Source organism: Rhinoderma darwinii, chromosome 5 (assembly GCF_050947455.1).
Source record: "Rhinoderma darwinii isolate aRhiDar2 chromosome 5, aRhiDar2.hap1, whole genome shotgun sequence".
Classification (NCBI taxonomy): Eukaryota; Metazoa; Chordata; class Amphibia; order Anura; family Rhinodermatidae; genus Rhinoderma; species Rhinoderma darwinii.
In genome coordinates this window covers 95,456,263-95,482,883 of record NC_134691.1, presented here as the reverse complement: position 1 = coordinate 95,482,883, position 26,621 = coordinate 95,456,263, and the positions used below count along the sequence as shown (strand labels likewise).

Below are 26,621 nucleotides of genomic sequence, written 5' to 3'. Positions count from 1 at the left end.
GACCGCTGCGACCCCTATAGCTACGCCAGGCCTCTGTCTCAGTCCTCAGCATCGCGCAGCTGAGAACTGAGTCGGCCAGCAGAGGAACGGGCCCCCTTCCCACGCGGGGCCCTTGTGCAGCTGCACCGGCTGCACATGCGGTATGTCCGCCCCTGCATACATTACTATTAGTGACTGGTGCTGTACACATTACATACATGACTATTAGTGACTGGTGCTGTACACATTACATACATGACTATTAGTGACTGGTGCTGTACACATTACATACATTACTATTAGTGACTGGTGCTGTACACATTACATACATGACTATTAGTGACTGGTGCTGTACACATTACATACATGACTATTAGTGACTGGTGCTGTACACATTACATACATTACTATTAGTGACTGGTGCTGTACACATTACATACATGACTATTAGTGACTGGTGCTGTACACATTACATACATGACTATTAGTGACTGGTGCTGTACACATTACATACATTACTATTAGTGACTGGTGCTGTACACATTACATACATGACTATTAGTGACTGGTGCTGTACACATTACATACATGACTATTAGTGACTGGTGCTGTACACATTACATACATTACTATTAGTGACTGGTGCTGTACACATTACATACATGACTATTAGTGACTGGTGCTGTACACATTACATACATGACTATTAGTGACTGGTTCTGTACACATTACATACATTACTATTAGTGACTGGTGCTGTACACATTACATACATGACTATTAGTGACTGGTGCTGTACACATTACATACATGACTATTAGTGACTGGTGCTGTACACATTACATACATGACTATTAGTGACTGGTGCTGTACACATTACATACATTACTATTAGTGACTGGTGCTGTACACATTACATACATGACTATTAGTGACTGGTGCTGTACACATTACATACATGACTATTAGTGACTGGTGCTGTACACATTACATACATGACTATTAGTGACTGGTGCTGTACACATTACATACATTACTATTAGTGACTGGTGCTGTACACATTACATACATGACTATTAGTGACTGGTGCTGTACACATTACATACATGACTATTAGTGACTGGTGCTGTACACATTACATACATGACTATTAGTGACTGGTGCTGTACACATTACATACATTACTATTAGTGACTGGTGCTGTACACATTACATACATGACTATTAGTGACTGGTGCTGTACACATTACATACATGACTATTAGTGACTGGTGCTGTACACATTACATACATGACTATTAGTGACTGGTGCTGTACACATTACATACATTACTATTAGTGACTGGTGCTGTACACATTACATACATTACTATTAGTGACTGGTGCTGTACACATTACATACATTACTATTAGTGACTGGTGCTGTACACATTACATACATGACTATTAGTGACTGGTGCTGTACACATTACATACATGACTATTAGTGACTGGTGCTGTACACATTACATACATGACTATTAGTGACTGGTGCTGTACACATTACATACATTACTATTAGTGACTGGTGCTGTACACATTACATACATGACTATTAGTGACTGGTGCTGTACACATTACATACATGACTATTAGTGACTGGTGCTGTACACATTACATACATGACTATTAGTGACTGGTGCTGTACACATTACATACATTACTATTAGTGACTGGTGCTGTACACATTACATACATGACTATTAGTGACTGGTGCTGTACACATTACATACATGACTATTAGTGACTGGTGCTGTACACATTACATACATGACTATTAGTGACTGGTGCTGTACACATTACATACATTACTATTAGTGACTGGTGCTGTACACATTACATACATTACTATTAGTGACTGGTGCTGTACACATTACATACATTACTATTAGTGACTGGTGCTGTACACATTACATACATGACTATTAGTGACTGGTTCTGTACACATTACATACATGACTAATGGTGACTGATGCTGTACATAGTACATAAATGACGTGCATTGTATGTAATATGATTTATTCTGTTAATGGCGCTGACATAGGCAGTGTCAGGTGTATTCCCGTTATCTAGTGTCACTCATTGCCGGTAATGCATAGTATCACACAGCTCGGTACGGGAGGTTTGCTGGGCTGTGCGTTATCTCTCCACGTCCTTTGTTGCTGGCAGGATAGTGACAATGTGCTCCGCCCGCTCGTTAGTATCAGCTAGCAACAAGCACGTGTATGGCCGGGAGGAGGGGGCGCCCGTCCGCTACAGGGTCATGTTACCGCTGTTTACCCTGCTGGAGCGCTGCCACCGAGCACATGCTGCTTCCCAACAATACCCCAGTCAGCTGATTGGTCAGAAGCAGAGCTGTAACCCGAGCTGCCGCCTCACATGCTCGCTGTGCCCCTCACAAAGGATCCATCTCGCTGCTCACACTGTCCTCCGTGACTCCCGCCGGACACCGCAGACATGGGCTCTATACTCAGCAGCGACCGAGACCAGAAAGTTCTCACAGAAAATGATCCCAACCAGAGCTACGACTGCGCCGTGTGCCTGGAGGTGCTGAACCGGCCGATGAGGACACGTTGCGGACATGTGTAAGTTCATCCTCGGTTATTATGAGAGGGGGCCAAGGAAACAGGCTTTGTGTTACTGGCTTATGATCTGTGGCCTTCCATCTAATGTATGTCCTGAATGGCCGGAGCCAGAGAGCTGCAGGTAAGTTTATTGTCCAGCCAGTCCTACTCTGCCCAGGTCCCCAATTGTCCCGTATTGACTTGTTCTTCACTACACAGTCACATATTGTCTCACTTTACTGCAACTTTGTAGCCACACAACAGCTGCACTCCTATAGTAGGGAATGGGCACCAGGGCATCTGTGCTGCCCACTTTTCCCTTTTACCTCTACAGCAGTGTGACTGAAGGAGTAAAAAGTCACATGGCTAATGGAGAATCGTGCATCTCACCCTAAATTGTGACTATGGGGCCATTAGGGGTTACTTGAAGCCCCAAAGAAAAATCCAGAACAGGCCTTTATGTGGCCTATCACCCCCCAGGGGCAATTGCTACCTATGCACCCTTTTATAGCTACTCCTTGGTGGAATCTACTGCCCTAGTTTTAGCCATTTCCTGCTTAGTTTTAGGATTTCTCTGCCTGACCTCACACTCTTTGTTTCTGGTCATGTCCCATGGAGTTGCCAGTGACTTGTTGGCAATGCCGCATGGGGCACAGCGGGGGTCATTGTTCTTTCTTACATTTATACTGTATGGCGTACTGTAACAGATCAGTATTCACAGCCCTGATTTACATTCCCTGGGAATATCTCCCATTGTTCTTTGTTCTATCACCTAGCCAAGTAATAAGGCTTAGACATGCTCCTCCACCACTAACCTCTATGTTCCGTTCAGGGGATTATTTCTTGGTCTTCAGGAAAACTTTATAAATATAAAATAATAATTTACAAGTAATCTTCTTAAAAAAATATAAAAAAACAGTGATCACAATGCCTGAAATGTAAAAACACACTCGATTCATGTTATCGGAGTATGGTGAGAATCACCAACAATGTAATGTGTATGGGGCCTTCCGATTGTGCTCCGACGGTAGATGTCTGGGGAAACGAGGATCGGGCATGTTTATGGGGAGGGTGAGGGAGGTCGCTGCTGGCCAACAGCTATCTGTTGGGGGGAATTATGAAGACTGGCGATTTCTACTATAAAGTGGGGTAAAATTGAGCCTAATTTATTAGACGCACGCCTCTTAATAAATTAGGCCTATCTCTGGTCGTACCTGCGCCAGAAAATGAAATTACATTTGTGACATAATTTACACTAGATTCTGTAAATAAAACAAAATTTGTTGGCCGTGGGTGGCCCTTTTGCAAAGCCACACTCACTTTTTTAAAGTTAACAAAATAGTGAAAATATGCATTTAGACTTTAATGAATTCTTCCTTGTATAGAGAGGCTTAAGCCTCATTCACACGGCAGGGTTTCCCGGCCGGGTGTCGGCCGTTCATAAATCGGCCGGCACCCGGCTGCATTAGGAATAATAGACCCCTAATGGGGCTATTCACACGACCGATTTTTTGACGGCCGGAAAATCCGGCCGTCAAAAAATAGGACATGCTCTATCTTTGCCCGGACACCCGGCCGCCCGGCTCCCATAGAAGTCTATGGGGCCGGGTATTACACGGCCATCACCGGAATGTGTTCCGAGTGATGGCCGGGTTTCCCGGCGCTTGCGCTCTATCTCCTCCTCCTCACAGCGCAGAGTGCATGTGAGGAGGAGGAGTTGATGCCATTCTGACGAATGGTATCGCTGTACACTGTGTTGCAGGGCCGGGGTGTACAGCAGGTGGAGGGAGCGCTGCGCTGGCTCCCTTCCCCTGCTTGTTAAAAGCACCCTGGCTCGGCGACACCTTCGATGGCGCCGCTAGTAGTAGTAGCAGCAGCTGCTGCGGCTGCTACTACTGTAGCGACGCCACTATAGCAGAGCGGGGAGGTATCTCCCCGCTCTGCTATGTGCTAGCCGCACTTTAGCTCCTTGAAGGAGCGGAATCCCCGTGTTTTCGGGGATTCCGCTCCTGGACAGAGCGCTTGATGTCTCTGTCCATATCTGGGCAGTGACATCAGGGGAAACTCCTGAAGCGGAATCCCCGAACACATGGGGATTCCCCTTCAGGAGCTGCCGCTGATGTCACTGTCCGGATCTGCCCGGCCCGGCACGGATCCATAACTTTTATGTAAACCGGCCGGGCAAAATGGCCGATTTTACCGGCCGACACTCGGGCTCGGGAACGACCCGGTCGTGTGAATCCCGCCTTAGGAGCCACTTAGACCGCTCTACAAGTCAATCTAGTGGTCCAGTGATAAGATCTTTCAAAGACTGAATAAGTTAGTAGCGAATATCGTTACAAATTGGCTCCTGAGATCATTACATGTGAATGTAGCCTAAAAGTCTACAGCATTATGCCCATCCTTGTTTAAAGGCTGCATTTTGTGGTATTTTCCCCCTACAGACTTCAAAAGGAAAAACGACATTTACATTTATTACTTCAAACTTTTTATATTTATTACTATTCAAACTTTTTATATTTATTACTATTCAAACTTTTTATATTTATTACTATTCATAGTTTTTTGGGTTGATTTTTATTGACATCTTTGGAAGTTGTAATTGCCTAGCTACAAAAAAAATCTAGGAATGGTCTATCGGACTAGTGACTTTGTCATACCTTAGAGGGAGAATCGGAGAGATAAAGCCGTCATTTGTTGCATGTACCTTGTCATTATAGATAAAGATCTGCTGCACTTATTTTACCGCTAAGGCCTCATGCACATGACCGTAGCCACGTGCACGGCCGTGATTTTCGGGTCGGCCGGCAGCGGAATGTCAGCCGCGAGCTGCCCGCAAATCGCGGGCGATGCACATGGCCGCGGCCATTATTTTCAATGAGCCCGGACCGCTGAAGACGGCTGTAATAAGACATGCCCGTTCTTTGTGCGGTCCAGGCTCCCGGGCCATGCACGGACCGTATTAACCACGGTCGTTTGCATGGCCCCATAGGAATGAATGGGGCCGCAATTCTCCCGTTGATTTTCGGGGGAATAAATGGGGCCGCAATTCATGCGTGGATTTTTGGGGGAATTGCGGTCGCAAAAGCACGTTCGTGTGCATGGAGCCTTAGGCTGGTCATAAACATTCAAGAATTGTCAGTTAGGGTATGTTCACACGCAGTGTTTTCAGATGTAATTCGGGCGTTTTACGCCTCAAATTACTCCTGAAAAAATGCCCCTAATAAGCCTACAAACATCTGCCCATTGCTTTCAATGGGAATTACGATGTTCTGTTCCCACGAGCCTTTATTTTACGCGCGTCGCTGTCAAAATACGGCGTGTAAAATGACGGCTCGTCAAAAAAAGTGCAGGACACTTCTTGGGACGTTTTTGGAGGCGTTTTTCATTGACTCCATTGAAAAACAGCTCCAAAAAATGGCCGTAAAAAACTCTACGAAAAACACGAGTTGTTAAAAAAACTTCTGAAAATACGGAGCTGTTTTCAGGCGAAAACAGCTCCTGATTTTCAGATGTTTTTGGTCACTGCGTGTGAACATAGCCTAACACTAAGCCATTTCCAATAATGGATTATCACAGGCTATATATATTGTACCATTCTTTGTCTTCAGTTTACAGTTCAGCTCTAGATTTGCAGTAAAACTGCTTCTTAAAAATGGGTTGTACCAAGATTATCATTTATCTCCTATCCGCATGTCTTTGTCCAAACTAAAGTACTCCTCTTTTATCCTCCAGTTTTCATGTTCATCAAAACTTAGGCCTACAAGGCAAATGAATGTTCACAAGCTGAAGTAAGCAGGAACTTTCATGTAAAACAGCTGCCGTATCCATCCTCTTGACATCATCCATAGGGCTCAAGTTGCAAATGGTTTGTATTTGTTTTACTTTAGTCCCCAAACAGACAGAAGCTGTGCTGTCGAGTCAAGGAAATGACATCATATGAACCAAAACACAGGCCGCTTCCTGAAAAATACAATGAGAGTGGGAGAACAGCATGACTAAGGGTGATGCCGGAGATTAGTGGGAATATTGCTGGAAACAACAGTGCACAAAGAACGTTGTGTCTTATATATTTACTGCCTCATATCTCGGCCTGGTTTTCTACAAGACGCATAGTGAGACAGTTAGGGGTAACATAAAACATCTGCAAAATCCAAATATTATGTGCAATGTATAGTCCTGCTGTCCTCTTATGTAGCTTAGGGGACATTGGGCCACTAAGACACCAGGGCACAGGAGCGATTGCAACCTTTGCATCCACTGTTGTTACACCTCCACTACCTCGGCCGATGGTCATCTCATCGTCTTAACAGATTCCCTAAGTTGAAAAGGCTGTGTTCACACTTTCAAGTCAATCCGCCTGACAGGTTCCTTTAAAGAGGCTCTGTCACCAGATTTTGCAACCCCTATCTCCTATTGCAGCAGATCGGTGCTGCAATGGAGATAAGAGTAACGTTTTTTGTTTTTTTTAAACGAGCATTTTTGGCCAAGTTATGACCATTTTTATATTTATGCAAATTAGGCTTTCCTAAGTACAACTGGGCGTGTTTAAAGTTAAAGTACAACTGGGCGTGTATTGTGTCTGTACATCTGGGCGTTTTTACTTCTTTTACTAGCTGGGCGTTGTGACTAGAAGTGTATGATGCTGACGAATCCGCATCATCCACTTCTCTTCACAACGCCCAGCTTCTGGCAGTGCACAGACACACAGCGTGTTCTCGAGAGATCACGCTGTGACGTCACTCACTTCCTGCCCCAGGTCCTGCATCGTGTCGGACCAGCGAGGACACATCGGCACCAGAGGCTACAATTGATTCTGCAGCACCATCAGCGTTTGCAGGTAAGTAGCTACATCGACTTACCTGCAAACGCCGATGCTGCTGCAGAATCAACTGTAGCCTCTGGTGCCGATGTGTCCTCGCTCGTCCGACACGATGCAGGACCTGGGGCAGGAAGTGAGTGACGTCACAGCGTGATCTCTCGAGAACATGCTGTGTGTCTGCACTGCCAGAAGCTGGGCGTTGTGAAGAGAAGTGGATGATGCGGATTCGTCAGCATCATACACTTCTAGTCACAACGCCCAGCTAGTAAAAGAAGTAAAAACGCCCAGATGTTACACACCCAATACACGCCCAGTTGTACTTTAAACACGCCCAGTTGTACTTTAGAAAGCCTCATTTGCATAAATATAAAAATGGTCATAACTTGGCCAAAAATGCTCGTTTTAAAAAAATCAAAACGTTACTCTTATCTACATTGCAGCGCCGATCTGCTGCAATAGGAGATAGGGGTTGCAAAATCTGGTGACAGAGCCTCTTTAAATACATCGTTAGCACAAATTTCCTGTCCTGCTACAATGGATTAGGCTGGGTTCACACGACCTATTTTCAGACGTAAACGAGGCGTATTATGCCTCGTTTTACGCCTGAAAATAGGGCTACAATACGTCGGCAAACATCTGCCCATTCATTTGAATGGGTTTGCCGACGTACTGTGCAGACGACCTGTCATTTACGCGTCGTCGTTTGACAGCTGTCAAACGACGACGCGTAATTTGACTGCCTCGGCAAAGAAGTGCAGGACACTTCTTTGCAACGTAATTTGAGCCGTTCTTCATTGAAGTCAATGAAGAGCAGCTCAAGATTACAGGCGTCAAAGACGCCTTGCATAATGCGAGGAGGAGCTTTTACGTCTGAAACGACGCATCTGTTTTCTCCTGAAAACAGTCTGTCTTTTCAGACGTAAAAGCCTCTCATCGTGTGCACATACCCTTAGTGTAAATGGATCAGTCTGGAATACAGGCTGTTTAGCTGACAAAGGATTGGCAAGACTGGCTATAATTGTACCCACATCTCAGATGTATTTTGTCTAGCACAGTCAGAATTCATATAATGAACATATGGCACGGTATAGGACCTAAAATGAAATGATGGCCCCATTTTTATTACTTTTCTTTCTTATACTGGGTTTACATGTCGCGGTCAAAATGCGTTTTTTGCCACGGTTGCAGCAAAAAGGCATTTTGACCATGACATGTGAACCCAGAAAACGGCTGTAAAATACGGAGCCGTTTTCAAGGGAAAACAGCCTCTGATTTTCAGACGTTTTTTACGACCGTTTTTGGAGCTGTTTTTCTATTGACCCAATGAAGAACGGCTCAAGAAGTGACATGCAATTCTTTTTTACAGGGCTTTTTTTATGTGCCGTTTTTAAACACGGCTGAAAATAGGCCGTGTGAACATACCCTTACGGTGGAAGCCCCAAAAACTTTTCTGCACAGTAAATAACTTAACAAGCAAAAATGTTAAAGCAACCATATGCGTCTTCTGATTGGCGACAAGGCGTCATGTGACCAGACCAGGACTTTGCAGCCTGTAACTCTCTTGGATATTTGCATATGCGGTGACCAATGTTTTGCACCTTGGAAGGCCATACAGGAAAGGAATTGGAAATAATATGGTGACATTAACTATTTCAGGTCCTAGGCAGCCATGTGTTCATTTAGTGAGAATCTCTATAAAAGGATATTCCACCTTTGTATATTGTATGCGCTTGTTCAGTTCATAATACAACAGAAATAATATCAGTGGAATTTACAAAGCAATTCTTTGTTTGAGATTTCACATTATCATGTCCTTTACTTCGTTGTCAGTGTTGTTGGCCGGCCTAGCTCATGTACCCCTCACCCACCAGATTTCGCTTTTGTTAGGCATATCATAAGTCGAGATAGAATCCCCTTTTAAATAAGATCACACTTTAAGAACATGTCTTAAAAAATGAACGACTTGTTTGAACCTCTATTTGCTAAAAACAATTAAGGAAATCAAAGGAATCTGGAACATAGTATGTGCTGTGAGAGCGAAATGTACAAATCTAATAACCTTGTAGTCACTACAGAGAAAAGCAGAACATTCCTCTCCATATTTGTAGTCGGAGTGACATTGTAGGTTTGGAACTTCTCAGTTTTGCCTGCAGAGAAGGGTTAGGAGTTTTTTCCTTGTCTGTGACATTGCAATGGGCTGACGTTATTCTAACACCTCCATGTTTAGTGGCATTCATAGTTGTCTGGTAGTGGAGGTTTTTAATCTGAGTGGTTTCCCTTTGATATGTTCTGGAGTTTGAATTAATCTAAACTCCCCTTACGACCTTTCCTTTTCAGAGTCAGGTTGAACTTTGATTTGTTTTTCTGGTTATTTGTTTGATTTGTTATGTGACTGATGTTTTTAGCCAAGGTTCAGTTTATTAGATTGTCCATTAGGATATTAACCAAACACAGCTGTTATTTTTATCTACATATCTTATTTCAGCATGTGGTTTCTCGAGTAAAGTGGGCAACTCAGACAGGTTATTGTTATTGTTAGCACGCTTTCCCATTCAAATGTAGGTTTAGCCCCCAGTGTAGAAGCTGGACCTAGATCAACACCCTGCATATGAATTGAAGAGCCTATATACTCTGTAAGGGCCTGTTCACATCTGCATTGCAGGCTCCGTTAGGGCCTCGGTCACAGATTCAGTCAAAAATACCGGAAACAATAGCTCAGCATGCTGGGCTATTGTTTCCAGTAAATTGTCAGAAACCCGACGGAACCCATTAAAGTCAATGGGTTCCGTCGGCTGCCGGTGGTGTCCGTGTTGCAACGGGACCGTTGCGTCCGGCATTCCCTTGTTGTGCTCCTCTGACGTCGCAGAACAGCGGAATGATCCGACGCAGATGTGAACAGGGCCTAAATGGGAGACGATGTCTAAAGCTATGAGTATTAGAGACATATTTTCATAATTACAGTTTTTTTTAGCAGCAATGTAGTTTAATAGGAAGAGTTGGAAGAAGGCGCTGTGCCTGGTAAACTATGAAGAGGCCGAAGCATTCGTCACCGCGGCCCCTTTCAGTCAGCTAAAGGATAGGCCAACAATATAAAAGTCCCGGAGAACCCCTTTAATTGTGGAAGTTCAAGTCTGGAAATCAATAACAATCCCCTTACCACAGGTTGGAAACGTAGTACTTTTTGAACTATACTTGGGTTTTCATACTCACTGTCTTTTCTGGCTTGTGCCCAAAATGATATCATCCTGATCCTCTATGTCCATGAGTTGTAGAGGGGAAACATTAAAGAACAAAAACATTCCTGTGTACGTGAGGGCATATCCTGCTCCATGAAAAGGGTCTTCCAGACGACAGGTCTGATTACAAAAAACATGAATTGTGAAACCAGGTCATTATTGAAGTGCTTGGCTATGCAGTCTGGATTTTCTAGACCTATATTCACCAAAGTACACTGGATGAGGGGAGCCTTGTGTCCTAGAACTATTTAACAAGTCAGTGTTATAGATTTTTGTTTTCTTTCCCAGATCTCTGCCTGGCAGTACAATGTATAGTATTCACATGGTTTTTGGTTCACAAAGGATCACTAAGCCTTAGCCGAGATTATTGAGTTATTTTCTGTACTTTTTGTCAATTATTTTTATTAAGCAGGAAATAATTGAAGAAGACTGCAAAAAATGTTTCCCCAGCCTGAAATGGCTGCTTACAGACAACAACTGCATATCAGGAAAATCTCCCGACGTATGCTTTAAACATAGGCTGCGACGAATGCCCTAACAGTGGCATTCTTCACCCATATATAATGGTATCCGTTTTAACGTATACATCAAGAACACTCATGACCTTTTCATGATACGTATATGTTAAACAGATGCCATAATAGCCTATGGGTGACAGATGCCACTGTTAGGCATCCGTCACAGGCATCTGTCACCCATATGCTATTATGGCATCTGTTTAATGGATACGTCACAAAAAGCTATTTAAAAGTTAATGACATATACGTTTAAAAGATGTCTGCGTCCCATAGTCTCCCAAGTTTAAAAAAAGTATATTGCGCAGTATACTTTTTTTTTTGTGTTGCCGTTGGATGGAATAGCGTAGTCTACTACCCTACTCTATACATAAAAAAAGGGCATAGCAGTCCAACAGAGAACAAGAGAACACTTTTATGGCCCCCGCCAGGCTAATGGAGCTCTATGGGTGTGCTTAGCGTGTACATCAGGAAGTTTCCTGGCGTACATGCTAAACACAGGGCATAAACGTGATCTGAATGGGACCTAAAGTGCACCTTTACCGATCATCTAAAATAACATTGAAAATGTCAGAAGAATAAAGGGGCTTCCATGCCCAGGAGATTTGCATTTTTATTCTAGTGTTCTAGTGATCCTTTTTTTTTGACAGGTCTCCATGACATTGTTAATGTGCACATACCCTTTAAATCGAAGGTTCACCTTTGTCCTCTGGCTCGTCATTGAGAATGTTATAATATATAATTAGTGAGGGTCTCTCAGCTTAGACCCTCACTGATTGCTCAAATAAAATCAATGAGATTCAATTTTCATTTAAGCCTCATTGGTTTTAATGGGGATCACCACCGCGATGGAGATATGAAAAGAGTCATTCCTATATTAAGTAATATTAATTTAATCAGAAATGTCAAACTATAAATGACTGTAAAACGTGTGAATAGTTGTCAATGGATCAGGCTAAGGGCTCATGTTGTGCAGAGCTATTATAGGGCTTCCAAAGCGGTGTTGCTTTGAGGGGAGAATATCTCAGTACATATCCAGTCGACCAGAGCCTGTACGGCTGCACATAGAGGTTGTGTGGCTCGGTACTACATGACTTGTGTACTGTACAGGATCCATGATCAGGGATCTGCAATGTACATCAGCCCGAGGCTTCCATTTAATCCATTCTGTCTCATGTCCGCTCATAGTCCCTGTATTGTTTTTGTATAAAAATAGGTTTATGTGCAGAACAATACATCTTATTACTTTACACAGTCTTGGGGAAAAAAAGAAAACATCCCCCCCTTCAATTCTCTTTATATATCTGTAAATAATAGTTGTGTTCTCCTCACCAATTTTTATAAACAAACTAATAATGTCTGGGGACAACAAAAAACACAACAGATTTCAATATTTAGCAAAAACAAATTCACCAAAAAGTAAACAAAAATTCAGGAACCCAAGTGGGAAAAATAAGTACACCTACTACCTACTACCTACTTCCACAATTATTACAGGGGTTATCCCAGAATCGACAATTATCTGTCCATAGGAATGCATTGAGTAGCTCGAAAATCTCTTCAGAATCGCTCCAGTCAAGAGATTTGTTATCTACATGCTGGGAATTCAGAGCTACACACTTGATTGGAGTGATTTTGAAGAGATTTTTAAGATACTCAATGCATTCCTATGGATTGTGATATTACAGATTCTTTAAAATGTAATTCCTAAATATATTCACGTAGGTTCACCAAAAACGAACTGTATACTATAACAAGTCTACATCTAATCAGGTGATCATTTTCTGATCGCCGGGTGCCCACCGCTGGGACTCCACTGATAAAGAGAACGGGGGGTCCCAAACCCCCAGATCCTCCATCGTCCTTACTGCACTGCCCGCATTGAGGAGGACATTGAATGGAGCAGCGATGGAGCGTCAGCGCGCATGCTTGACCGCGATATGCCATTACTTTCTTAAAGACCAATTTTTATATACCCTATTAGAGAATTCTGAAATAAAAGAGGGGGGGGGGGTCCTCTGTTCAGGTTCCTCATCTTTTGACCAGAGTGTAGAGCGGTTTCAAAGAGCATCTCTCACTTTGGAGGACCTGTCCTGACTTAGGCCCCATGCACATGACCGTATTTTCATCTATCTGTAAATACTGTTTGTAAATACGTATCCGTAGTCATCCGTAATTCTTCCGTATATACGGAGGGGTGTCCGTAAATAAGATCTGTATTGTATCCGTATTTAAACTGTATATACGTATCCGTAAAAAAAAAAAAAAAGAGGGGGCTGCAAATTATGTCACCAACATGTTGCATAGCAACGCTTCCGTAAATAGGGACGGTTTACGAATGCACATCCGTAGCCGTCCGTATTTAGGGAAGTGCCCATAGGCTTCTATGGTAGAATCCGTGCCGTAATTTACGGAATAGGACTGGTTCCATAATTTTTTCAGCAGGGACACTCATCAGTAAAAATACTGAAAGGTGTCCGTGGCCAATAGAAATGAATGGGTTCGTAATTACGGATGAAATATACGGTCGTTTGCATGGGGACTTATTGTGTAACCTCTAAACACTGGGGTCCCATCAGGGGGGCACTTCGTTATCAGCTAATTGTTAAGGCTCCTAAAGATTGGATTATCCAATGCCAAAACCCTTAAAGGGAATGTGTCGCTAGAAATTGTTTTTTCTAATTTTTTTAATTTTTTCACGAGTCAGGAAATATTATAAATTAGATTCTAATTTATAACATTTCCCTGTGCTGGTAACTAGAGGGAGCAATTCCCAAAATTGCAGCATTAGCATGTGGTAAAGCAAAATTTGAGAAGACACACTCGCTCACACAATGCCCCCCACTTTATCCTGGCTAGTGCCAGGAGAAAGGAGGGGATTGAATGTACAAACCTCCTACACGGTGTGCCGCCATTTTTTGAGCTAACACACAGTGTAGTAGGCTTACATACAGTGGTAATCACACACTAAAACACGAACATACACAGACCTAACTTACCTGCTCCTGCCGCCGCCGCTCCGTCTGCTCCCTCCGCTCCTAGTGCTTGCTTCAGAACACATGTCCGGAAGCAGCGACCGGAAGTAGTAATCTTACTGTCCGGCCGCAGCTTCCGGTCCACAAGAAAATGGCACCGGATGTGGCTCGGCCGAAGACCTTCCATTTGGACTGTGTGGGAGCGGCGCATGCGCCGTTCCCACACAGATGGTGTACACCATAGTGAATGCGAACGGCTCCCGTTCGCATTCTCTATGGGGATGTGTGTGCCGTATTCCATCTCTGTATGTGTCGTTAATCGACACATACAGGACTGAAAAAAAAAAATGGCAGCCCCCATAGAGAAGAAAAAGTTAGAAAATAAAAAAAAGTAAAACACAAACACACAAATAAATATTTTTTTTTAAAATAAAACAGTAAAAGCAAATTGATATAAAAAATGTTTTTTTCGCGACACCCTTCCTTTAATATCCGTTAGGGCTCTAGTCTGACGTTCTCACAGAGGTTTCCGTCAGAATAGAACCCTGACTGACACAAACGGAAACCTATGTTTCCGTTTCCATCACCATTGTTTTCAATGGTGGCGGATCCGGTGCCAATGGTTTCCATTTGTCTCAGTTGTGGAAGGGTTCCATCGTTTTGATGGAATCAATACCGTAGTCGACTACGCTATTGATTCCGTCAAAACGAAGGAACCGTTGCACAACGGAGACAAACGGAAACCATTGGGACCGGATCCGTCACCATTGAAATCAATGTTGTTGTAAACGGAAACCTACGGTTGTGTCTGAAGGAAACCACTGATGGAACGTCAGACTAGACCCCTAACGGATATGTGAACGAAGCCTAAGATCTCTTTTTCATTAATCCCCAAGTTGTGTACAGTGCAGCCAATGTCTAGATATATAGATATATATGATATAATATACAGCAGCAGCTATAGTACTGATAATTCTGATCTTCCTGTTTTAGCAATTGAATGCTGAATCACATTCAGTGCAGTAAGACAGATGGAAGTAGGGTGGCAGTGTGGTTCTGCAAAATGTAGTGCTTGTTATCTATGTAGAAAACCAAGAGAACTCAGAAAAGGCCAAATAGAATATTAAAACAAACAAATATTCATTTATTATTATTTCTTATTTTAGTGGAGGGTCACTTTGTAACTGAATATGATCCACATACTGAGGGGTTTTAGCATAACCAGTCTCCCAAAAGCATATTGTATCTTGGGAGGTTCTTGATGCAGTATGTGAAATGCTCAAACGTATTTTTCTTCTATTGTCTACGCTGGTGTGATAATAGCTTTTAAATACACCGTGTTTTTTTTAACCAATGATGACAGTTCCATGTGGAATATTCCTTACAAAGAGTAGTTCATTCTTGTTGTTTCTACTTGTGCCTTATAGGTTTTGTCACACTTGTATAAAAGCTAGTCTGAGGAATAACGCTTATGCATGTCCTTATTGCCGTACTCACCTATCATCAGAAGGAACCCTTGCTGTGGACATCATGAAGAAGATGAAGACTGTATTTCAGAATTGTGAGGAATGTGAAGAAAAGGTGAGTTAGAAGCGAGAACGTGTAAGAAATTGGCCGGAGCCTGCTAAACCTTGCCGTCTAAAAGCATCAGACATATAAACAGTATATGTCTGATGCTTTTGTAATACATTCCAAAAATACGGCTCAGGCAAATGCAGTCTGCTCATGGTTTTACTTGTATAAATAGTTCTTAAAATATTCCAGCTAATCATGGAAAAGTGGAAAACATGATGAATTCCTTTGTAAATGCATGCTTGGGAAAAAATATATCTTCATATCATATACTATGGATGTCTTTAAGACAGATCTTAAATGTTCGTCATATTATGTCTGTGACAAAAGCCAGCAGTATCTTAAAATGTAATACTTAAAATGACCCTCCGGTCTCGGGACAAAATTATAAATGTGATGGGGTATATGGAGTAATATTACCTGGTGCCCTCCAGTTGTGCCCCTCTGCCGTGGATCCGCTGTTTTAGGGTCCCCTTTGTGTTGTCTCAAAATGGCCATAGCACTTAGACAGAGTCTAAGGCATTCCCTCTGTTAACGGATTGGACAGAACTGCGCACATGAGCAGCTCTGGCCAATCCGAGAACAGTGGGAGTGTCTCAGACTCGTAGTCTTAAGAAGTGCTGCAGCCATTTTTGGACAGCGCAAAGGGGACCCTAAAATGGCAAATCCACGGCACAGGGGCACAATTGGAGAGAACCAGGTCATATTGCTCCATATACACCATTGCATTTAGAATTGTCCTGGGACAGGAGGGTCGCTTTAATATACTTCTTAAAGGTCCAATAAAATGGATTTATGTCTTTTTGTCAATCTTACTGATTATGTTGTGTATAGTGGCGTCCAAACTGGTCTTCGACGGCAGAAATCGGAGGAAAGAGGTGCTCTGGCACAAGTTGGATTTCAATACGTCAGAACCTTTGTTCCCGCGGGAGATGAGCCGCTGGCAGATGTGTTTGTCAGTGGCTTATTCCCCCCTTTCCATTGATGTAAACATGCATGCTCAGATATAGCTGTTAGCCGAATTAACGTTCGAACAACAGCTATCTCATGTGTATGGTTAGCTTTACTGTCTCCCCCCAATCTCCCTTGCCACACTGCAGCTATCGGGTTTTGCCGACTCCTCAAACTCTTGTACTGGCTAAACTCTGTGTGTAGCTGATGTCGCGCTGCACATATACAGAGCTCAGTAACCTGCAATTCACTTATTTAGAATGTTCTGGGACAGCAACATTACATTCAACTTTTGTATTTATATTATGTCAAATGGTGTTTAAAGAGGACATCCCCTTTACCCTGACCATCCACCTAAGATATTTGTCTATGAGTCTTCCAACTACCTCATGTCCAGTACTCCGTTTGGTAGCTGGGGAAGAACTTATGTGTGTGGACAGTTTTACAGGTGAAACAAAAATGATGGGATAGTGAACCTTTAACCCATTGCCGCACCTTAACGTAATAGTACATCAAGGGCCTTAGGTAGTTGAGAGATTTTAGCTTACTATTATGTCAAGTTTATCGCATGGGTGCTGCCAATGAATCTGCGCCATCACCAACGGGAGGACGGCTGTAATGCACGCACTCCTGCCGTAAATACTTGGATCTGAAAAAACGACATCCCAGGCAGTTAATTCTTTTAGTGATGGGATCAAACTGATCACAACATTGTACAAGGAGGGGGGGGGGGGGTCATCCCACAGGAAACTGGGCTTTCCAGCCCTAGTGACTATGGAGACAACCTGGGAGCAGATAAAGTTCCACATTGATGTTTCCTGGAAAATCATGTTAGGGCATACATGTGGTATGCCATAACAGGTGACTTCATATTTGTATGCAAGGGCATAATATACTGGCATACACAAATATGGCAGTATATTGTAATAAAAAAAAATTAAGTTTAATGAAAGTCCCTTTATGGCTTAAGAAAAAAAAGTTACAGAAAATAAGATTGTATACATGTATGTATCTGTATATAAGTATTGTAAAAAAAAGATTAACTCCCACAAATGTAGTTTCTCTATAAACGTCAAAACATGTACTATAAATAAATACACACTTATTTCAGGTCAGCGAAAAAAAAAAGTTAGCATTTTTCTTTCTTTCACAAAATTACATTTTAAAAAATTACCTGCTAACATATACATACCCCAAAATGTAGAGACTATAACTTGTCCTGCAAAGAAACAAGACCCCATGCTTCTGCGTTGATGCAAAAATAAAAGAAAGTTATTAGTTCTGGAATGCTGAGATTAAAGAGCTACACGTTTCGCGTGGTCCTAGAGGCCAAAAATGGCCGGGTCCTTAAGAGATTAAAAAGCAGAGTATGATTGTTGCCAACACTTGCTGAGCTGTAAATCCTCTTTTGTGCTGTTCTGTATGAGTTTTTCTTTATATTTTAAGAGAAATAATGTTAATTCATGCTTTCTATTTGACACCTAAACCAATGATATTGTTAGTAATAGTAACTAATATTCTAACAAACAATTTCTATCCGTTTTCCTTTCAGATATGCCTGAGTGAAATGAGAGCACACTTAAATATGTGTCAGCAATACATTACAAAGTATGGACCTATAGAAGAGTTAGGGAGGAGAGTATGCAGGTACGTTTCATTGTGTGTTCTTTGCATAGTACAACCATATTTGAATTACGTTTTTGTCACTTCCAAATACTCTAAAACCAACAAAAAGAAATGAATCAGAAAAATTATACACAAAGAATTGACATCAATATATATATATATATATATATATATATATATATATATATATATATATATATATATACATATAGTGTATTTGGGAGCCACAAGAATGGTACCTGTTTTACATGTATTACCTGCCCCTAATTTCCAGCAGATTGTATACACTGGTTACTCCATATAAAATTTCCTTTAGTCTACATTCAGAAGAGAGTGGGCAAAAACTTCGGACGAGAAAAACGGCTGTTTTTCACATCTGAGTTGAACCGGTGTGGGACGCGTTATCACGAATCCCTCATAGACTAGAGTCTATGGAGGGATGCGTGAAAACGCAGGAAAATAGGACATGTCCTAATTTTCAATGGACCCGTCACACGCTACGTTGAAACAACGGCCATGTGAACGGCTCCATTGAAATACATGTGTCCATATGAAATAAGCATTACATTCTGGGAATTTAATCCAGGACTGTCGCACTGAATCCTGGATACTTGTTTGACTTGGGGCTAGAGCCATTTGAGTGAAAAACTTTGAAAAACTTTAAATCATATAATGTAGCCAAACAGAGCATAAATTAAGATTATGGTTATGCTATCTTGGCCCATTCATTGGCTGCCCTAATATTTACAGTGTTGAGAACATGCACAGAAATCGACTACTCAAGGAAGGGGTAAAGGGGAATTATTTATGGGATCTGGGGGGTTGTTTTAATGACTTTTGATATTATATATGTAACTCTCTAAGTTTCGATGTTCCTTTGCTTTTCAGAGAAGACACATATGTTTGCCCTTTCTGTCCAGTAGAGCTAGATGAAGATAATCTTGTACAGCATTGCTTCGCCTACCACAATTCAGAGAGCCGATTGGTGGTAAGGAATTTTATTACATTATTTAAAATGCATATTCTCTTTTGCTATGAATCCCAGGATTATGTCAAAGATATATTTGTTTCCTGTATCATGAGATGCATATAACTGCCTCGAATATTGCGATGGCTGTATGCATCTAATGTTATGTTTCAAAAGTTGAAAGGCTAAGTGAGGTGATGGTCAACTGGACCTTGACTTCTTGCCATGTCCTTCCCCAGTTTGCAGTGGATAGGTGGCCGCACATACACAGTCACTATGGGAGATATGTCAGCCTAGGGCTATACACAGACTTTTTGTAGTGAGATTTTTTTTCTATAGAGTAGGGATGGGCGATATGGATTACAAATAAAATTGGCATTTTTTTACAAACTTCAGTACAATTATCTATTTTAATCTAAATTTTCCTGATTTTGCTAAACGAACTAAAAAATATTAAGAGATAATTCTTTTACATAGGGGAATTGCATGCACAGCTATATACTGATTATAAAAATAGTTTTCTAGGTGATATGCGGGATCACCCTCACTTGTAAAAAGAGAAAATTCTGATAATCGGTATATATTAAAGGGTAACTAAACGTTCAACAAACTTCCGACATGTCATAGTGACATGTCAGAAGTTTTGATTGGTGGGGGTCCAAGCACTGAGACCCCCACCAATCGCTAATACGAAGCGGCAGAAGCGCTAGTGTGAGCGCTGAGCTGCTTCGTTTCTGTTTGGCTTTTTGCTTTAGCTTCTGCCTGTAAAGGATCTGCCAGGCACAGCTTCGGGGTTAACGCCCATAGATAATCAGTCTGCACCTGCTTCTATGTCTGTGAGACTGACTCCATCTTCCACCACTCAGGGTGGCAGGCTTAGGAGTGGGAGAGCCTATCACAGCCTGGCCAGACGGAGCTAGCTCCCGCCCTCCGTCTATTTATACCTGCCTTTCCTGTTCCTCCTTTGCTTGTGATTCTTCTCGTTTGGTTAACTGGCCCTGCTGCAGCTTCTTGTACTATTGTCCTTGCTTCATATTGACCCCGGCTTGCTGACTACTCTCCTGCTCTGCGTTTGGCACCTCGTACTCTCCTGGTTTGACTCGGCTTGTTCACTTCTCTTGTTGCTCACGGTGTTGCCGTGGGCAACTGCCCCCTTTCTCCCCCTAGCTCTGTGTACCCTTGTCTGTTTGTCTGTCGTGCACTTATTGAGCGTAGGGACCGTCGCCCAGTTGTACCCCGTCGCCTAGGGCGGGTCGTTGCAAGTAGGCAGGGACTGAGTGGCGGGTAGATTAGGGCTCACTTGTCTGTTTCCCTATCCCTGTCATTACACAATCACAAGCCCATATACCTACTCTACCCTGGTCCCTCACACTACTATGGACCCCCTTGAGACCCTGGCTCAGCAAATGCAAGGTCTCTCCCTACAGGTCCAGGCCCTGGCTCAGAGGGTCAACCAGCCTGATGCTACCATGGTAGTCCACCTCACCTCTTGAACCCCACCTCAAGTTGCCCAACCGGTTCTCAGGGTATCGGAAGACTTTAATCTCCTTTCGGGAGAGTTGTAGGCTCTATTTTCGTTTAAAGCCCCACTCCTCAGGTTCTGAGAGCCAGCGGGTGGGTATAATTATGTCCCGGCTCCAGGAAAGGCCCCAAGAACGGGCCTTCTCCTTGGCTCCTGACGCCCCTGATCTTTTCTTTTCTGCTCTCGGACTCATCTATGACGAGACTGACAAGACTGCTTTTGACGAGAGTCAGCTGGTGACCTTACGTCAGGGTAAGAGACCTGTTGAGGAGTATTGCTCTGACTTTAGGAAGTGGTGCGTAGCTTCTCGGTGGAATGACCCTGCCTTAAGGTGCCAGTTTAGGTTGGGTCTGTCGAACGCCCTGAAAGATCTGCTAGTTAGTTATCCCTCTTCTGACTCCCTAGACCAGGTTATGGCTTTAGCGGTACGACTTGACCGACGTCTCAGGGAACGACGACTTGAACGTCTTGATGTTTTCTCCTCTGACTCCCCCATGATGCCTCCCGAGGTTCCGTTGCTTCGTTTCTCGCCGGAAGACTCGGAGGTACCTATGCAACTCGGGGCCTCCGTGTCCCTCCAACAACGTAGAGATTTCCACAGGAAGAATGGTCTCTGCTTCTACTGTGGGGATGACAAGCATCATGTGAACAACTGTCCTAAGCATAAGAATGCAGCCGGAGAACTTCCGCGCCTAAGTGATCATCGGGGAGGTCACTTGGGCGCACAGGTATTTCCCGTAAATATGAAACGTACTAAAATCTTGCTTCCCTTTCAGGTCTCTTTTGGTGGTAGGTCTGCTACTGGCAGTGCCTTCGTGGATTCAGGGTCTTCTGCTAATATCATGTCTGTGGAATTTGCTATGTCTCTAGCTATGCCTTTGATTGATTTGCCTAAACCTGTCCCGGTAGTGGGTATCGACTCCACTCCTCTTGCTAATGGTTATTTTACACAGCATACCCCTGTTTTTGAACTCCTTGTTGGCTCCATGCATTTGGAGCAGTGGTCTGTACTGTTAATGCAGGGATTATCGTCCGATTTGGTTTTAGGCCTTCCCTGGTTGCAGTTGCATAATCCCACGTTTGACTGGAATTCTGGGGACCTTACCAAGTGGGGTAATGAATGCTTGACGTCATGTTTTTCTGTTAATTCTATTTCTCCCCCTGAGAAGGTGAACACGCTACCTGAGTTTGTTCAGGACTTCGCCGATGTTTTCTCTAAGGAGGCCTCCGAAGTGTTACCTCCTCATAGAGAATATGATTGCGCAATCAATTTGGTACCAGGAGCTAAGCTCCCTAAGGGTAGGATATTTAATCTCTCTTGTCCCGAACATGAAGCCATGAGAGAGTATATCCAGGAATGCCTGGCCAAGGGTTACATTCGCCCCTCTACTTCTCCGGTAGGTGCTGGCTTCTTCTTCGTAGGGAAGAAGGATGGTGGTCTTAGGCCATGCATTGACTACCGAAGCTTGAATGAGGTCACTGTAAGGAACCAGTATCCCCTTCCTCTGATTCCTGATCTCTTTAATCAGGTTCAGGGGGCCCAATGGTTCTCTAAGTTTGATCTACGGGGGGCGTATAACCTAATCCGCATCAAAGAGGGGGATGAGTGGAAGACTGCGTTTAACACGCCCGAAGGTCATTTCGAATACCTCGTCATGCCCTTTGGGTTGTGTAATGCTCCCGCGGTCTTCCAGAATTTCATAAATGAGATTTTGAGAGACTACCTGGGGGTATTTCTTGTAGTGTACCTTGATGACATACTTGTGTTTTCCAAGGACTGGTCCTCCCACATTGAGCATGTCAGGAAGGTGCTCCAGGTCCTTCGAGAAAACAAACTGTTTGCGAAGACCGAAAAATGTGTGTTTGTGGTGCAGGAGATACCATTTTTGGGCCAAATCCTCACTCCTCATGAATTCCGCATGGACCCTGCCAAGGTCCAGGCTGTGGCGGAATGGGTCCAACCTGCCTCCCTGAAGGCGTTACAGTTCTTCCTGGGGTTCGCTAATTATTACAGGAGGTTTATTGCTAACTTCTCGGTCAACGCTAAGCCTCTTACGGATCTCACTCGCAAAGGTGCTGATCTCCTCCACTGGCCTCCTGAGGCTGTCCAGGCATTTGAGGTCCTTAAGAAGTGCTTTATCTCGGCCCCGGTGCTGGTTCAGCCCAACCAAATGGAGCCATTTATCGTGGAGGTTGACGTGTCCGAGTTGGGAGTGGGGGCTGTCTTGTCCCAGGGTACCAGGTCCCTCACCCATCTCCGTCCCTTTGCCTTCTTCTCCAGGAAGTTTTCACCCACTGAGAGTAACTATGATATTGGCAACCGCAAACTCTTAGCAATTAAATGGGCATTTGAAGAGTGGCGCAACTTCCTGGAGGGGGCTAGGCACCAGGTAACAGTCCTTACCGACCACAAGAATCTGGTTTTCCTACAATCTGCCCGGAGGCTAAACCCGAGACAAGCTCGTTGGGCGTTATTTTTTACCAGATTCAACTTTGTGGTTACCTATAGGGCTGGGTCTAAAAATGTTAAGGCTGATGCACTGTCACGTAGCTTCATGGCCAGCCCTCCTTCGGAGGAAGATCCTGCTTGTATTTTGCCTCCAGGTATAATCATTTCCGCTATTGATTCTGATTTAGTCTCTGAAATTGCGGCTGATCAAGGTTCAGCTCCATGGAGCCTTCCTGAGAACAAGCTGTTTGTTCCCCTGCAATTCTGGCTAAGGGTACTTAGGGAAAATCATGACTCTGCACTATCTGGCCATCCAGGCATCCTGGGTACCAAGCACCTCATTGCCAGAAACTATTGGTGGCCTGGGTTGCCTAAAGACGTTAAGGCCTACGTCGCCGCTTGTGAAGTTTGTGCTAGGTCCAAGACTCCCAGGTCCCGACCAGTGGGCTTACTATGTTCTTTGCCCATTCCCCAGAGACCTTGGACCCATATCTCCATGGATTTTATCACCGATTTGCCTCCATCTCAAGGCAAGTCGGTGGTGTGGGTTGTCGTAGACCGCTTCAGTAAGATGTTCCACTTTGTGCCCCTCAAAAAACGACCCAATGCTAAGACGTTAGCTACCTTGTTTGTCAAACACATCCTGCGTCTCCATGGGGTCCCTGTCAATATTGTTTCTGATAGAGGGGTACAATTTGTTTCATTGTTTTGGAGAGCCTTCTGTAAAAAGTTGGAGATTGATCTGTCCTTCTCCTCTGCCTTCCATCCTGAAACTAATGGCCAAACTGAGAGGACTAATCAGTCTCTAGAACAATATTTAAGGTGTTTTATCTCTGACTGTCAATATGATTGGGTCTCATTCATTCCCCTCGCCGAATTTTCCCTTAATAACCGGGTCAGTAACTCGTCAGGGGTCTCCCCCTTTTTCTGTAATTTTGGGTTTAATCCACGGTTCTCTTCCGTTTCACCTGGTAGTTCCAACAATCCCGAGGTAGAGGTCGTTCATCGAGAACTGTGCACAGTCTGGGCTCAGGTTCAGAAGAACCTAGAGGCGTCCCAGAGCATACAAAAAACTCAGGCAGATAGAAAACGTTCTGCTAACCCCTTGTTTGTGGTCGGGGATCTGGTGTGGCTATCGTCTAAAAATGTGCGCCTTAAGGTCCCGTCCAAGAAGTTTGCTCCCCGGTTTATAGGGCCGTACAAGGTCATTGAAGTCCACAATCCTGTCTCCTTCCGACTGGAGTTGCCCCCATCTTTTCGAGTACACGACGTGTTCCATGCCTCCCTCCTTAAACGCTGCTCCCCGTCCTTGGCTCCCTCGAGGAAACCTCCGGTCCCTGTTCTCACCCCTGAGGGGGCAGAATTCGAGGTGGCCAAGATTGTCGACAGCAGGATAGTCCAAGGCTCCCTCCAGTACCTGGTCCATTGGAGAGGATACGGGCCTGAGGAGAGGACTTGGGTACCCGCTCGGGACGTTCACGCTGGGATATTGGTCAGGAGGTTTCACCTTCGTTTCCCCAGTAAACCAGGTCCACTTAGAAAGGGTCCGGTCGCCCTTCATAAAGGGAGGGGTACTGTGAAGGATCTGCCAGGCACAACTTCGGGGTTAACGCCCATAGATAATCAGTCTGCACCTGCTTCTATGTCTGTGAGACTGACTCCATCTTCCACCACTCAGGGTGGCAGGCTTAGGAGTGGAAGAGCCTATCACAGCCTGGCCAGACGGAGCTAGCTCCCGCCCTCCGTCTATTTATTCCTGCCTTTCCTGTTCCTCCTTTGCTTGTGATTCTTCTCGTTTGGTTTCCTGGCCCTGCTGCAGCTTCTTGTACTATTGTCCTTGCTTCATATTGACCCCGGCTTGCTGACTACTCTCCTGCTCTGCGTTTGGCACCTCGTACTCTCCTGGTTTGACTCGGCTTGTTCACTTCTCTTGTTGCTCACGGTGTAGGGACATAGTGCCACAGTGCCCACATATAGTCACAGTGCCCACATATAGTGACAGTGTCCACATACTGCCACCCCCCAATATAGTGCCACAGTGCCCATGTAGATAGTGCCACACCCCCTTGCAGATAGCACCCCCACCCCCCATGTAGATCGCATCCCCCCTTCTTCCTTGTAGATATCGCCAGTGTAGCTGCCACTAGGAGCTGAATTCCCGGCCAGAGGTTGCCGACGCTTTAGCCGGGGATTCAGCTCCTAGTGGGAGCTACTGTGGTGCAATCTACAAGGGGTGGTGGTGATGCGATCTACAAGAGGGGGTGGGGGTGAGATCTACAAGGGGTGGTGGTGATGCAATCTGCAATTGGGGTGGAGGTGTGATCTACAAGCGGGGTGCTGGTGCGATCTGCAAGGGGGGGGCATATCTACAGCGGAGTAGTATCGCTATACTAGGAGTCCCTGCTTCGCCATGGAATGCCTGTTCCATACTGTATCATTTTGTTCAGTACAGAACAGCAGTTCCATGGGGAAGCAGAGACAGGACGGGGCAGACCAGGCTGGCGGCTGGGCGGAGCTTCCTCCTGCAGGACGGCACCGCTAAAGAATCGATTCAACGACTCTGTTAAAAAACACAATGGTGAGAGTCCTTGAGGGCGAATTAATTGAATTAATTTGATTAATCGCACAGCCCTACTATAGAGTAATCAAAACCTTAACAAGCGATTTTCATATTACTCATTGGAGGAAAAAGTAACTGCTACATTTTAAACATTGCTAAGAAGTCCCAGCATGTAGCGAATAAAGAAATTAGTTGCTAGCGAATTGCTTGACTGGAGCGATTTTGAAGACATTTTCAAGGCACTCATTGCATTCCTATGGACAGTGATTTCATAGTAATTTTTTGAATTGAGCGATAAAAAGTCTAGGTGCAGCCCTAGCCTAAAAAATCGAGTGACTGTGCTGAACTGTCCATCTCCCATTCACTTTAATGGAGTGTGACTGTGCATGTCCTGGTCATGTAATAGAACAAATGTTCATTACATAAAAAGGACACATAAACAATGAAGGTTCCCTTTGAATAACTGCAAGCTGAGATCTTGAAATCTGTGAAGAGTTGATACAGAAAGTATATTGAAAAATTGTATAACTTCTCATAATACAAAGAACAACCTATATTTTCTGAAACTGTAATACCCCTTTTGCTGGCTACATATCAGAAAGAAGGTTAGGTCAAGGTACCAGTCTTTATGAAGGTGCATTAGGTCTTGTATGATGTAACTTCACTGATAATTCCATCGTCTTTTTCCTAGATGTGTCCAATTTGTCACATAATGCCGGGAGGAGACTCCAGCTATGACTCGAATTTTCTAAAGCATCTTCATGCCAGACACTCAATATACTATGAAAACTACATTGTGAGTACCAAAATACATATTCATTTTGCCTGCTCATTGTATGCTTTA

The 26,621-nt window shown here is 43.8% G+C and overlaps 1 protein-coding gene across 1 annotated transcript in view; it reads left to right on the top strand.

Annotated features, from left to right (window-relative positions):
* The first annotated feature begins 2,220 nt into the window (after positions 1 to 2,220).
* The window catches only part of RNF125 (ring finger protein 125), a 29,054-nt gene continuing 4,653 nt past the window's right edge, over positions 2,221 to 26,621 (top strand). Inside the window, exons 1-5 of the mRNA XM_075826307.1 lie at positions 2,221 to 2,603; positions 15,558 to 15,711; positions 18,206 to 18,300; positions 19,168 to 19,267; positions 26,469 to 26,573. Coding sequence (XP_075682422.1) covers positions 2,476 to 2,603; positions 15,558 to 15,711; positions 18,206 to 18,300; positions 19,168 to 19,267; positions 26,469 to 26,573 — 582 coding nt within the window. The 5' untranslated portion in view covers positions 2,221 to 2,475. The remainder of the gene's footprint in view (positions 2,604 to 15,557; positions 15,712 to 18,205; positions 18,301 to 19,167; positions 19,268 to 26,468; positions 26,574 to 26,621) is intronic.